At 32.3% G+C, this 14,083-nt stretch overlaps 1 protein-coding gene across 2 annotated transcripts; it reads left to right on the forward strand.

The window, feature by feature from the left end:
- The first annotated feature begins 269 nt into the window (after positions 1-269).
- LOC107447832 (uncharacterized) lies at positions 270-13,095 on the forward strand. Of its 2 annotated transcripts, XM_071182890.2 has the most exons (7): positions 270-349; positions 1,946-2,086; positions 3,497-3,655; positions 6,427-6,543; positions 7,548-7,616; positions 8,634-8,795; positions 12,834-13,095. In XM_071182890.2, the coding sequence occupies exons 3-7, from the start codon at positions 3,532-3,534 to the stop codon at positions 13,070-13,072; spliced, it is 711 nt and encodes a 236-aa protein (XP_071038991.2). In that variant the 5' UTR covers positions 270-349; positions 1,946-2,086; positions 3,497-3,531; the 3' UTR covers positions 13,073-13,095. The 2 variants fall into 2 exon arrangements, with proteins under 2 accessions (XP_071038991.2, XP_015918350.2); XM_016062864.4 differs by lacking the exon at positions 270-349 and having other exon boundaries at positions 1,983-2,086; positions 3,530-3,655.
- The last annotated feature ends 988 nt before the right edge of the window (positions 13,096-14,083 follow it).

The raw sequence follows: 14,083 nt of genomic DNA on the forward strand, positions 1-14,083 counted from the left end.
ATTAAGACTAATGCCGCAGCAGGGCACTGTGTCCGTGCGATAAGAAAGTCTTGAAAAAGACAAGCAATGACTTTTTACATACTCCAGCATTACAGTTAAAAAAAAAAATTCTATGTACCACTTTGTGTCTCAATATATAATTCTGTTTATTTGTGTGAAAAAGCAAACTAAAGTTTCAAGCTCTTAATAAACAAATAAGATACAATTCTTTCGGGCTATCATTAGCATAAATTTTATTGAAGTAGAGTTATGTTTTCGCTTTGTCTTTTAAACATGTTCGATGTGTTTTAAAAACAATAACTTGTTTTCATTGACTGTTTCCTCAGAATCAAAGTTTTTAAAAGAGCAGGTAAAAGATAGCTAAATTTTTTTCAATTATCCATCACCATATTCATATATTTTGTTAATGCGATTTTTAGATACATAGTTTTATGAAGCTGAAAATTCTTTATTATGTTTACTCAAATTTAAAAAAAAAAGTATTTTATTAGCAATTAAAAATTTATATATTTGTACATAAAAAAACTACATTTGTCGCCAAGCCTATAACTTTTTCCAAACGAATGAAACTTACATTAGATCATAAAGACTTGTGTGCAGGTACACATTAAAAAAAAACTTTTAGTGCTATTATTATTTGATATCAATTCATAAACTTTCACTATTACTCAAAAGCTGAAAAAAAGCATACTGTCTGAGACATTTTTTGTGTTCTTTGGGGCTTTAGAAGAAAATTTTATTTTTGGAATTAAATTTAAAAAATAAATTATAAGAAAACTGCAATTTAAGGAGGATGAAAGGATACAATGATACAAAGTGAGGTCAATATTTCTCGATCTCCAGCCTTTTACTATTATTTATTTTTTCTTGCTCAACTGGAGTCAAATTTTATGAATTTGTTTTGCTTTTCAATCTCTTTATTACATTGGTCATGAAAATGTTAATAATTAATTAAAATAATTTGGAAAAATTAATTGCATAAAAACTTTATGTTTTGAGAGTAGTCATTTTCAAATACTAATTTTTCACTTGAAGCCATAGCAAATTTTGGCTCTATTCTTTTCCTACTAAGTTTTGCGTACAAAAAAGAATTTGTAAATTTTTATTTAAAACAAAAAATTTACATTTGCGCTAACTTGTACTTTAAAAAAAACTTTTAAAAAATTTTCTGTAAGCTGGGGTCAAGAATTTAAATAAATGAATACTTGTAAATAAGAGTTTAGTATGTATTGTTCTTATACTAAAAATAGAAATACAAACATAAATTCGTTTCAAATATTATGTAAAAATGCTCGTAGCTTTTAATTGTTTCAAATACTAAGTAGAAATACAGGTAAGTTTTAATTCATTTCGAATATTATTTAAAAATGCACGCTACTTTTAATTCGTTTGGAATACTAAGAAAAAATGCATGTAAATTTGAATTCATTTCGAATATTGTTTGAAAATTTACGTGACTTTTAATTCGTTTCGAATACTAAGTAAAAAGGTGTGTAATTTTTAATTCATTTCGAATGTTACTTAAAAGCTCTCATGACTTTTAATTCGTTTCGCATATTAAGTAAGAAGGCATGCAGCTTTTAATTCATTTCGAATCTTATTAATTCTTGAACATTTTATTAATTCTTAAAAATGCACGCAACTTTTAATTCGTTTCGAATGCTAAATAAAAAAGCGTGTAAGTTTTAACTCATTTTGAACATCATATAAAAATTCTCGTAACTTTTAATTCGTTTAGAATATTAAGTGAAAATGCTCTTGGCTTTCAATTCTTTCATTAAGGTCACTATTTGTCACTTACATCTTCGGTGCCTTGTTTTGTTTTGGAGTGACCAAATATACGATTTCACTTTGAATTGTTCATGAAAAAAACAATAAACTGTGAAATTTTTATGTTTTATACAACTTAAAATATCATTTGCACTAATTAATTAGCATATTTAAGGTTTATCCCTCGAAAGTTTGGAAAAATTATCACCTCTAGATAAAGCTCTATATCTTTGCATCTCCACTTCAAAAACCGAGGTCAGGAACAAGGGAGAAAAAGGCTCATGTAAGCTGTATGCAAGTTAACTTTGAAGTATAAGTATGTTTTTGTATTCCATTTTTAAAATCCTGATACATCAAATAGATTTGTTTAGAACATCAAGTATTCATTATCATGAAGTGCCAAAATTAGTTAAAGCTTCCGTCAACAGATAGAATGATTGACGAAAAACGTTTTTTTTTTTTTTTTGCTGGCTATCAAACCATTCTAACTGAAGTATTTGCGTGAAATATCATTCTAAATATTGTCTGCTCTATGGTGTTGTTGCAAATGGTGATTACTTTAAAAACACTGTCTTAGGGTTTTTCTCAATTAGCAGCTTCATATCTGTTGATGAACTGCGTTACTAAGTGTGAAATTTATTCGGAATAAATGATATGGTTTCCTGAGCAGAACTCAGTAAGCCGTACATTTCTATTACCTTCCGTTCTTCACTCACCTCTCTCATTCCGTTCCAAATTTTCGATCATATTTGGGATACTCGTTAACCATAACCTAGCTCGGTAACAAATGTTATTTATTTTTCTCTTGTAATGTGCTTTGTAGTTAAACTCTGGATGCATGTTCTGTTTAGTGTCTCGCCATTTTGTTAAAAACATTTTCATGAAGCGAAAAATAATACGTGCAACACAAATTACGTCATCAAATATTTCAAGTGTATTTCCAAAATGTTTATGTTTTTGTTTATTACGCCTACCAATTTATTTATTATTTTGAAAAAGCATGCAATTTTTGACAAATTCGTAGTTGTATTTCGCTTTAAAATGACTTCATTTTCTTCTTTTTTGTGAATTCAAGAAAAAAAAGGCATCTTTATTCAAGCAGTAATAAAAGTTTTCTAATTATATTTGCTCGTGTAATTTAGTTATTTATGCGTATATTTCATACATTATTTTATATATATTCATGCAAATAAATAGAACATATGAAATGTAAGTCTTAAAACATACATATTATAAACGTATTACTTCAATTTTCGCCCACGATAGATAAATCAATGTAGAGTAAGTGCAATATTTTTTATTATTATTCCATAACGCGTGGCTCTTAATAATCTATTTCAATAATTATTAATAATAGGTTGCAGTATTATTTCTTCATTAATAAGAAATTGTAACTATTCGTCCGTGGAAAAATTTAAAGCTCCGAATTTGAGAACACATTGTCTTACATATAAATAGTGGTCTAATAATTCTATTTTATAAAGTGCATTACCGAGCGTTGAGACATATTTTTTCAATCTATTTTGTTTTTAATTTATATTTATTCATTTTTAAAATTACTTTTATTCATTTTACACATTATTTTTTTTTCATTGGTTATATTATTTATATCTATGTACACACTATTTATTTAATTTTTTTTCGCTCTTTATGTTTAGTGTACTTTTTGTATTTATTCTTATTTTATGTTTGTTTTTATGTTATGTTATGTTTATTTTTACGTTAGGTTTATTAAATTCAATTTTTCAAATAAAAACAGCAATGATAATTAACCCTCCTGCGAAAGATTCTAGAAAAGAAGAAGAAGATAGCAGGGGATCTCATAATACACCTATGGAGATAAAAGAACTGCCACCTACAGCTAAACTCTTGGAATCACCTAACAGTATTTTTATTTATTTTTTAAAAATTTATTTAAACCTTTACGTCTGTATTCATCAATGAAGATTATAGTTTGTCTATAAAAAGAACTCCCCTCGTTACGAAGTCTAAGACCGTCTGCTGAAACATTATAGGGCATTTATAAGAGGGAGTTTCTTTCTCCCCTGGTTCCCCTTCTCTCACTGACTCGAGACAAAACCTATCTTAAATATGGACCCAACAACCCTACTTGAAATAATTAAACCTCATAACTATGATCATCGCTACTGCTCCAAACGAATGACGCGAGGAGTTCTTTACATAGACAGACTATACCTGCAGGAATCCGTAGTAATAAGTTAAGAGGACGCTTTAGCAGAGGGAGATCCTGATCTCACTACTCTATTCCTACTACTATGATCACATTACTCTTACTACATCTTGCTTGCTCCATTCCTTTACTTATAAATTGTCTTTCTCATCATATGCGCAATCTTACTTACTCTATTCCTCTGCTTATACTTGTCTTTCTCTCCATAAGCGTTATCTTACTTACTTATGTTCCGCAGTGGACTGATCGTTAAGACACGGTTCCCAGCAGATCACCGAAGTTAAGCATCACTGGTTGCGGTCAGTGTGCGGGTGGGTGTTCACTTGGATCAGTCTGCGTAGGGACCGAGGATGTGCGGTATTGGTCCTCGTTAAACTGTTCTACCATAAAGTGCTCGACTTCTCGTGCAGGTCGTCGGGCTACTGAAGTGGGGGTGCCATCCCCTCCGCAGAGGATCAAAATTGTGATGGCACGTCTTCGGATCATCCTCAGGGATGTTTCCCAGACCGTCGCCAATTGCCCATTGTGCAACTCTAGTGCGACGTAAATGAACAACAACAACTTTTACTTATGCGTTGTCTCTCTCTTCATATGCGCAATCTTACTTACTCTATTCCTTTACTTATACGTTGTCTTTCTCATCATATGCGCAATCTTACCTACTCTATTCCTCAACTTATACTTGTCTTTCTCTTCATAAGCGTTATCTTACTTACTCTATTCCTTTACTTATTGGTTGTCTTTCTCTTCATAAGCGCAATCTTACTTACTCTATTCTTTTATTTATACTTCGCTTCACTCTATTCCTCTTCTTACGTTTTATCTTACTACACTCATGTTCAGTTTAGGAACGAGTCGTGGATAACTGATGAAATAGAGAACCAAATCAAGTGGAGTTTTATATGAAAATTCATTAAAGTATTACATTCATTACGTAACGAATGAACTCAAGATTATGAGTCAATGTTAATGGGCGTCAGAGCACGATTGTCCAATAGCGATGCAGCAAAACGGCACTTGTGAAAGATTTAATATGGGATAGGGCCACTCCCTGACGGAAATGCATGTCTCGCAACAACTTTTTCGATTAAATTTTCATTCATTTTTCCCGATGAAGAGCTATAGTCATTAACAAATGCTGTAAAAATTTAATTCAATTCTAAATTTCGGTTGGGAACGTTTCCTTGATCAATGTTTAAACGTAAATTTTTTGTCTGCTTATAGAGTGCTCCTTAACAGCTTAAATATTTTTATAAAACTTAAGTATGTTTCGAGTATGTTTGTTAAAAAATAACTTAATTTGAAAACGTTTCGTTAGAAAATAACTTAATCTGAAAACTTATTATTGAAATTCAATTTCTATGGATGGTTAACCTTATGAAGCAAAGCGTAGGTAGAGTTGGTTAAAATTCGCATTAAGACTTCTCTTTTTTTAAATTTATTTTTATGTTGAAGCTTACAAAACATGTTATCCTATACTGTTATATCCCTCCTATACTGTTCCTGCACTGTTTAGAATATAGTTTATACTTTTTACCATTCAGTTGGTTAACTTCAGCTGAAAACATAAAAGACTGAAAATAACACTCAAAACATGGCAAACTTTACACTTTATTTATGTCATGATATTAATTTTCTTCAGTCGGTATGACTTTCAATCCTTTAGATTTTTTTTAAGAAATATCTTATGAATTACCTAAAAAGTTGCCCAGAAAATCTATTGAAAAGTCTATGCTAAATATTAAAAAAATCTTTTTTTAAAAGGTTAGCTTATCAGTAATAAATATTTGTATTATTTGTTTAAGATTTTTACACACTTTGATGAATTTTGCTTCTATGAGAACCCACTTACAGTTCAGTAAACATGCTAAAAAAAGTTTGTTGACGTAGGGCATAAGGGGATGCGATTGTTCTTGTTTTCCAGTGGCGCCATCTATGGCAAAGAATTCGACTTCTGCCACACCCGTTTACAGGGCGGACCCATTCATACAGATCTTAATTTTAATCTAGATCAGAGAACGACCAATCTACAATCCAGAACACCCAGAGGTATAATTTGTTATGGAAATATGGAGGGCTTTGTGACCCCGCAGATTTAACGTGCGCCAGTCACTATTTACTACACGGGGAGTCCTCGACCTGCTGGATTTGATCTCCTACTCTCACGAAAGTGAGTCAAACGCCTTCCAACCAGGCTATCCCGGCTTTAAGATACTCTTGCTCGGTGAAGACCAGAAACTTTATTTAGTACATGGTTCAAAATCTTTCTAAATTTTTTCCTTACCCTCTCGTTAAAAAGAATATAAGTTAATTTTTTTAAATAATTTTATACCATTAATGGTTTTGGGAATGATTTTAAATGTGATAATTAACAAGTAGACCTTTGTTAATTTGCGCACTTTTAAGCAAGCATCAAAACAGGTTTAAGTTGATGTGAATTAGCTTATTTATTTGTGAATTTTTAGGAGCAGCCGAAAGAACCAATGTGAATATCCGTGGCGAAGGTGGCGCCGATGTGCTCGTTGCCGGGCCAGGCATATTCAATGTGCCTTTCACAAGGTTAAATGTTTCTCTCCTAGATGGTACGCAACGCTTTATTTCATGTTTTTTTCTTCTTTTTTTTAGTAAACATGTCCTTTCAATAATGATTCGTGGTAATTTTGATTAATCGTGACTAAAAAAATGGAGCCCACTAGTTTCCTAAATCGGTTTGTCCAGATCTAACAAAAAAAGATAAAGCGCAACAGGTGGTTTCAATTAGAGTGCCTAGAGTAAGGCACTCTAGTTTCAATCATTGTTTATAGAGGGCATAAGTAAACGGGAGTAACTGTACTTTTTTGACAGCATTGAGATAGCCTTATATGTAACAACTAAGTTATTGATTTAATTCAGCTTTGGTTTATATTAGTTAGTAATTGAAATAATGCTTAGAAATTCGACAAAGCGTAGCAGACAGCTTCAATCATTGCTTACAGAGGGCATAACTAACGAAACGGAAGTAAAAATATCTTTATGACAGCATTAAGATACGTAACAGATAAGTTATTGATTTAATTCAGCTTTGGTTGGTATTAATTAGATATTTGAATAATGCTTAGAAATTCGACAAAGCGTAGCAGACAGCTTCAATCATTGCTTACAGAGGGCATAACTAACGAAACGGAAGTAAAAATATCTTTATGACAGCATTAAGATACGTAACAGATAAGTTATTGATTTAATTCAGCTTTGGTTTATATTAGTTAGCAATTGAAATAATGCTTAGAAATTCGACAAAGCGTAGCAGACAGCTTCAATCATTGCTTACAGATGGCATTACTAACGAAACGGAAGTAACAATATCTTTATGACAGCATTAAGATACGTAACAGATAAGTTATTAATTTAATTCAGCTTCGGTTAATATTAATTAGATATTTAAATAATGTTTAGAAATTTTAGAAATTGTCAGTATCTTAAGGTGCAAAACTTTTCGCCAATATTTAATCAGATATGTTTCATTTTTCCTTTATTAATATTCTTTTCATAAAAATGACAGTTAACGTTTTATTTTATTCATTTATTTATTCACTTCTTTTCACTTTAGGAATGGTTTCTTTAGACGTTTTGGGTAGCTGTTTTCTTTTCATATTGCAATTAATAATGATAACTATAGGTAAGAAAATTCCAGTGTTTTGACCTTCAAAGTTTAACCGGCACTATTTTTAATGTTTAATTGTTATTTAAAAAACTGTTGACTATGACTTGTTTTAAATATTGTTATTTTTCTTAAAAATAATAACGTAGCCTTGCATTTTTATATTTATCCTAGAATATAAATTTTGATTTGCAGAAAAAAATCTTTGTAAAAAGGAAATTAATAGCTTAATTATTTACTAAACTCTTTCTTAATTATTACTATTATTATGAAATTAGAATCGATATAGATACATAATCGATATAAAAACCAATATACCATAAACCTTTAATCTAAAAACAATATGCCAATCAAATCAGACTATAAACCGTTTTTCCTTTTCCGCTGTTTTGCGAACCCCAAGGGGTCCTTGAAGTATGTAAAAAAAGGGTTGACGAAAATATGATAGTAATGATGGAATTTTAAATGAAAAATTTAATTGTTGATACGGGCCGATAAATATAGAGGTGGGATGTTCCCAGAAAACTGTGGATATTAAAATGGGGTAAACTTGACCTACTTATAGTGGTGCTTCGTTTAATGGGGTTTCATATACAGGGAGTTCCAAAAGTGTTCGATTATTTGAAAAATCAAATTAAGAAAGCCTGAAAAAGATGACGTTTTGCTTTGGAAACCAGAAATTATTTGCACCAAATGTTAAAATTAGTTACAAAGTTTTCTAACAGATTTCACAGCAGACTCTAAAAGCTATCTAACTGTACTTCTGCATCATATCTGAACAATCCAAATGAAATATGTTCACGTGTGTCTGTTAACTTTGTCCTCACACTATACTATCTTGCTGCCGCAAACAATAGCTGTTTTGAAGAAAATTTTTTTCCCCACACTTTTTCTCAGTAGAGTCATTTGTTGATGAACTTGAAAAAGAAGCCAAGCTGCCTAACCAAAAAGCAACAAACTATATATTTTGTATATCTTTTTGTTTTTCTTTCATTGATTTTCCCAATCATGATCACCTTGTATTCATTATTATAGGGATCGTATTTATACATGATTGTCCGGCTCAACGATATATTCCTATCTTCCTAATTGTTTTTGGGGTGTGTGGTATTATTCAGAAGTGCCTGAGCTTTTGGCCAAAAATGATAGTCTGTTACTACATCGTCGATGTTTTTCAAACGATATGGTTCATTACTGGTAAGTTTCTCAAAGTTCATTTAATATTTTCATAACTATTCGATGAAAGATAACTTTTTCACTTCAGTTATTTTGTTATATAATCTTATTTAGGTTTAAACTATTCGCGATCGAAACGCTCTTATGCGCCATCTGGGGAATGGACCGGTTCCGCGGCTTGACCCTTCCCACTTCCCTCTCCCCAGTTGTATAGGAATGTATTATAATATTTTCCCCTTTCTTAATATTTTTCGTATTTAATTGTCACAAATATTTTTTTAAAAATTTCTACGACACTTCCTTTTGGAGCTATGTTCAATGTAGTTTTCAGTTCCATATAGTTTCCTAACTTAAAAGATTTTAATCTATTTGAAAATCAAGACGGGAACTAACGTACTTCCTTCTCCCATGACTCCCCACGCGCTAATGGTAAAAGCATGCGAAATGCTGCCATAGATCGAGAGTTCTGTACTACGCCACCTGCAGCCATTTCGATCACCAATATTGGTTAAAAACGGTTCTTTTTTTTTCGTTGAAAAAATATTTTTTCTTCTGGTCAAAGCAAAGTAGCACCGAATTCATAACTATGTGGTAATCGGAACCGTACTCGAGGAAGGAGGTGAAAAAACAGGGATTGCTCAGGGTTCGGTTGAAAATCTTTTTTTTAAAAAGTAAGTTTATATATATATATATATATATATATATATATATATATATATATATATATATATATATATATATATATATATATATATATATATATATATATATATATATATATATATATATATATATATATATATATATATATATATAATGCAAAGAATTTTTCTTCCTTTTTAAATGCTTGGTTGTTGTTGTTGTTAATTTACGTCGCACTAGAGCTGCACAACGGGCTATTGGCGACGGTCTGGGAAGCATCCCTGAGGATGATCCGAAGACATACCATCCCAATTTTGATCCTCTGCAGAGGAGATGGCACCCCGCTTCGGTAGCCCGACGATCTGCACGCGAAGTTGAGCACTTTACTGTAGAACAGCTTAACGAGGACTAATACCTCTCACCCTCGGTTCCTGCGTAGACGAATCCAAGTGGTCACCCCCCCCGCACCCTGACCGCAAACAGTTATGCTTGACTTCGGTGATCTGCTGCGAACCGTGTCTTAACAATCAGTCCACTGCGGAGACACCGCTCACTAACCTTGGCTTTTCATTTACCATCATTTCTTAAAAGTCGATATTTTTTTTTAATTTAAAAAAGAGTAAAATTCATAAAATTTATAATACATTTATAATTATTATAATTTTATGTAAAGACATTTTGCTAATAAACCGAAACTAAAAACGAAAGCGAAACGAAATAAACGATTGCAAAATTTAAAAAGTAACGCTAGGGACCATGTTTTTTGTTGCAAGTTCGAAATTATTTTTGCTTTTAAAGCTACAGATTTTTTGAAAAACTAAATTTTTAGTCTATTTTATGTATAAGTTTAAAAATGTTACACATAACAGAGGATCGCATGAATGTTATGACAAACTTCTAGGGGAGTTAGGGCACATCATCAGGATTGCATAAGTTGTTATCGTGCATGGCTAAAGTTATTTTTCTGTTGTGGCCTGTTCAGAAACAAGCGAAGAGAAACAGTTTATAAAGAGGAAGTGCCTCTAGTGGCATGTGATGATATTTCTGGGTATGAGTTCTAAAGCAGTTTTAATCCTGGTGGTGCGCACCTAACTCCCCCATACGTTTGTCGCAACATTTATGCGACCTTTTGTTATATTTGTGGATTTCAAACTTTTACATATCGACAAAAAAGAAACTAAAAATGCTGTTAATTGTAGTTTGAAGGGAGAAACTGATCGCAGATTTGAAACCAACGATACGAAAGTATTGTAAAATCTGTTAAAAAAACTAATTTAATCTAAAAAATTTTACCCCAGTGTAATCAACTGTACTTGAAAAAAAATTAAACTTAGGTATATAGATTGTGTGATCAATCTTAATGGTTCAAAGGGTTGACGCTAAATATGTTATTAATTAGTGCCAAAGTATGAATTTTTAAAATATAGGATCAGACATAAAAACGTATTTCCTCTTGGTTTCTTGACCATCAAATTATGGGAGATGGCTGTGGTTTGAAATATATTGCAACCATAATTTAGTTTAGAGTACAAATTTAGACCTCTTTATGTTTTTTTTTTTACAATATGCTAATTTCGTTACATTTCGCGAAATTTTAAAACAAATCGAATCTTTGACTTTGGACCATTAAGATTCGCACTTAAGTGTTTTGCAATTCTATCACTAGAACAAAAGTAATTTAGTGAGATATCTTGTTTTATTTTATTTATTTATTTATGTATTTTTATTTATTTGTTTTAGTTCACTGTTTAACTCTTTTCTATCTTACCATTGTAATTTATCTTATTATTTAGCATATCATTGTAATTTATTTCAATTGCTCTTCCCATTCCATGTAAAATATAACTTTCAGTAAATATTTATTATTTTTTATTTTTTTATTAAATCATAGTCGAAAAAATTTCGAATTGCAAGGCATAAATTTTTTACATCATTTTAAGGGATGTAATTTTATATGGCAAAATACAAGTTTTGAGTGAAATCGGTCAAATATTTCCTGAGTAATTGAATTTTAAAAGTACAGTTTCTTTAAAATTCGATCTCTATGCACACTGTACATTTCACGAACTTAAAAAAACATAATATCGGAAAATTTAAAAACTCATTGTAATTCTTTTGCCAGCCCTTCCTTGGGTTTGAATTTCGACTACACACAAACGGATCTGGACACACAACTTCATAATGTTATGGTGGTGTTGTCATAATAGTATGGTGGCTTCATAATGGTATGGTGGTATGGCTGGGTTCCATAAATTTAGCATGTTACTGGAAACATAGACGACAATAGCCCATTGTGCAGCTCTAATGCGACGTAAATAAAGTACCTACCTCTCAGCAGGAGTATTTCTCAGTTTACACATCAAGACTTGCGCAGCCAGGGTTTGGCGAAATTTGTGCTTAAAAACTGGCCTTCTCAGAGCCCTTATCTAACCCCATAGAGCGCCTTTATAATGAATTAGGACGTAAAATATGAAGCTAGCCGAATCGTCCGTCTCACTGTCATGCACTCACTTCAGTTCTAATAATGAACGACTGGAAGTAAATTCATACCCAGATCGCAGGCAATCTTTTACGACAAACATCGTATCTTCATTTGTTTGGTGTAAAAAGATTGGTTAATTAATCATTTTTCAAATTTAGAAGAAATTTTATTATACCGAGCTTGTTTCTTTAACTATTGAACAAATGCATGCAAAACTTAGCAAAAAACATCATTTTTTTTAGCTTTTACTGTAAATTTCGTTTTTGTCTTTTTTCATTCTAGCTTTGTCTAGGCTCTCAAATGTAATATTTCATTTGTGTTGAAATCATAACGATTCACTTTTAAAGTGTTTAAGAAAGTATGTAAAAAATATATAAATAGTATATAAAAAGTAAGTAAAGCCTGCTCAAATAAATCTTGTTTCAGTGATGGTCATAAAACCTAAAATAAAACTTGAGAAGGTGAATTCATCCTAGGTTTGAGATAGCTGTCAACTTTTGACTTGCGAACGACGATGCAGCCTCTATACCAGAGGATTTTCTAACCTTATTTTGTAAAGGCAGATTTAATTTCGATGTAAAAGGATTGTTTAAGCGAGTTTATAGTGCGAACCTTACAGCAAGTAAGCTACACTAGTTAAATTTAACGTTGCTTCAAGCTTACACGGTTTATTTGCTAATCATTAATAAACCTTGTTGGACTTTGTGATAAAAGTTGTTGTCGACATTAAAATCAATGCTATCTGGGTATGGCCAGCTTTCAGAAACTAGTGGTGTCTTTCATGTGAGTCCAGGTTGTCCTGAGTGCAAAAGGGGGACCATCATATGCCCCAGGACTCTTTTGAGTTCATATTACTGGTTGTCCGGTTACTTTCACTATATAGTTTATTGCTTTATTTGTCATTCAACTTCTTGCATTTTATTTTTCTGATTTAGGTTGCTATTGGATATACACTGTTCACGCAAGATGGGACAGTGTTGATCACTGCAGTGAGACTTTTTGTGACAAGACAGTCTACTTGTTCGCGTTTTGGTTGGTGTCTGTCATATTATTGATTGTTGGTGTGATTATAGTTATCCTCGTTGTATTGATCATATGCGCAATTATTTGCTCCATTTTTCTAGCTCTCGGTGGAATGTTCGGAAGACGTATGAACGTGCGGGTTATTTCTTGAGCTCTATTAAAGAACGAAATAAATACTGTTTCTTTTTTAATTTCCCATTTTTATTGTGTTTGTAAGCAACTCAGAGCGCCAAGTGTTGTTTGGTCCAGGTAAGAAGACGATTGTCCTTTGGCGAGTTCATTTTGGTGAGGGATGTCATTGTGCTGAAGAATCGCAAAATTGGTTCGTTTCTTTTACTTTCCTTGGTAACCCCTATTTTAAATGATAGACTCCGTACAAAAGGGTGTACCATTATTTGACCTTCAATCGTCCTCTTACGATGGCCAGACAACTGGAATGAAATCAATTGCGTTAGACTCTATTTGAATGACTTATACACCGAAGAGCCATTACATTAGGACCACCTTTAGCCCTCAAAACTGCTAGCAACCGCCGTGGCATTGATCCCACAAGGTGCTGATAGGTAGTCTGAGGTATCTGGTACCAAGCGCTCACCAACTGGTCCTGCAATTCCCTCACATTGCGAGTGGGTAGCGTGGCAGCACGAATTTGGTTTTCCAAGTAGGATCACAAATGCTCTATTGAATTAAGGTCAGGTGATTTTGGGGGCCAAGACATGACTTGAAAGTCACTGGAATGTTCCTTTCGACCCTTATGACATGGTGCATAATGCTGTTGGTAAACACCATCCCCCGCAGACAAAAACTGTTGCCATGAATGGGTGAATCTGGTCTGCAACTATGTTCAAGTAGCTTACAGACGTCAGGGATTGTGGGCCCTAATGTGCCCCATGAAAACATTGTTTCTGGTCGAGAAACCATGAAAACCTGAGCGAGCCCATTGTTATAGATGGAGGGTGGTCATAATGTAATGGCTCTTCGGTGTATATCGTGTTGCAGTAAATGATGCCGCACACTATTCTGTACCTTGTGCATTCTTAGTGGACCTTTAAAATATTAAGAAGTGCCTCTTTTATATTTAATATTTTGCTACAAGTATAATTTCTAAAAATCTCATTTGTTTTCTGTTTATAAATGATACATTTACAAGATACACAAGTCT

Source organism: Parasteatoda tepidariorum, chromosome 7 (genome assembly GCF_982258835.1).
Source record: "Parasteatoda tepidariorum strain Cologne lab strain chromosome 7, Ptep-v5.0, whole genome shotgun sequence".
In the NCBI taxonomy this organism is placed as follows: domain Eukaryota; kingdom Metazoa; phylum Arthropoda; class Arachnida; order Araneae; family Theridiidae; genus Parasteatoda; species Parasteatoda tepidariorum.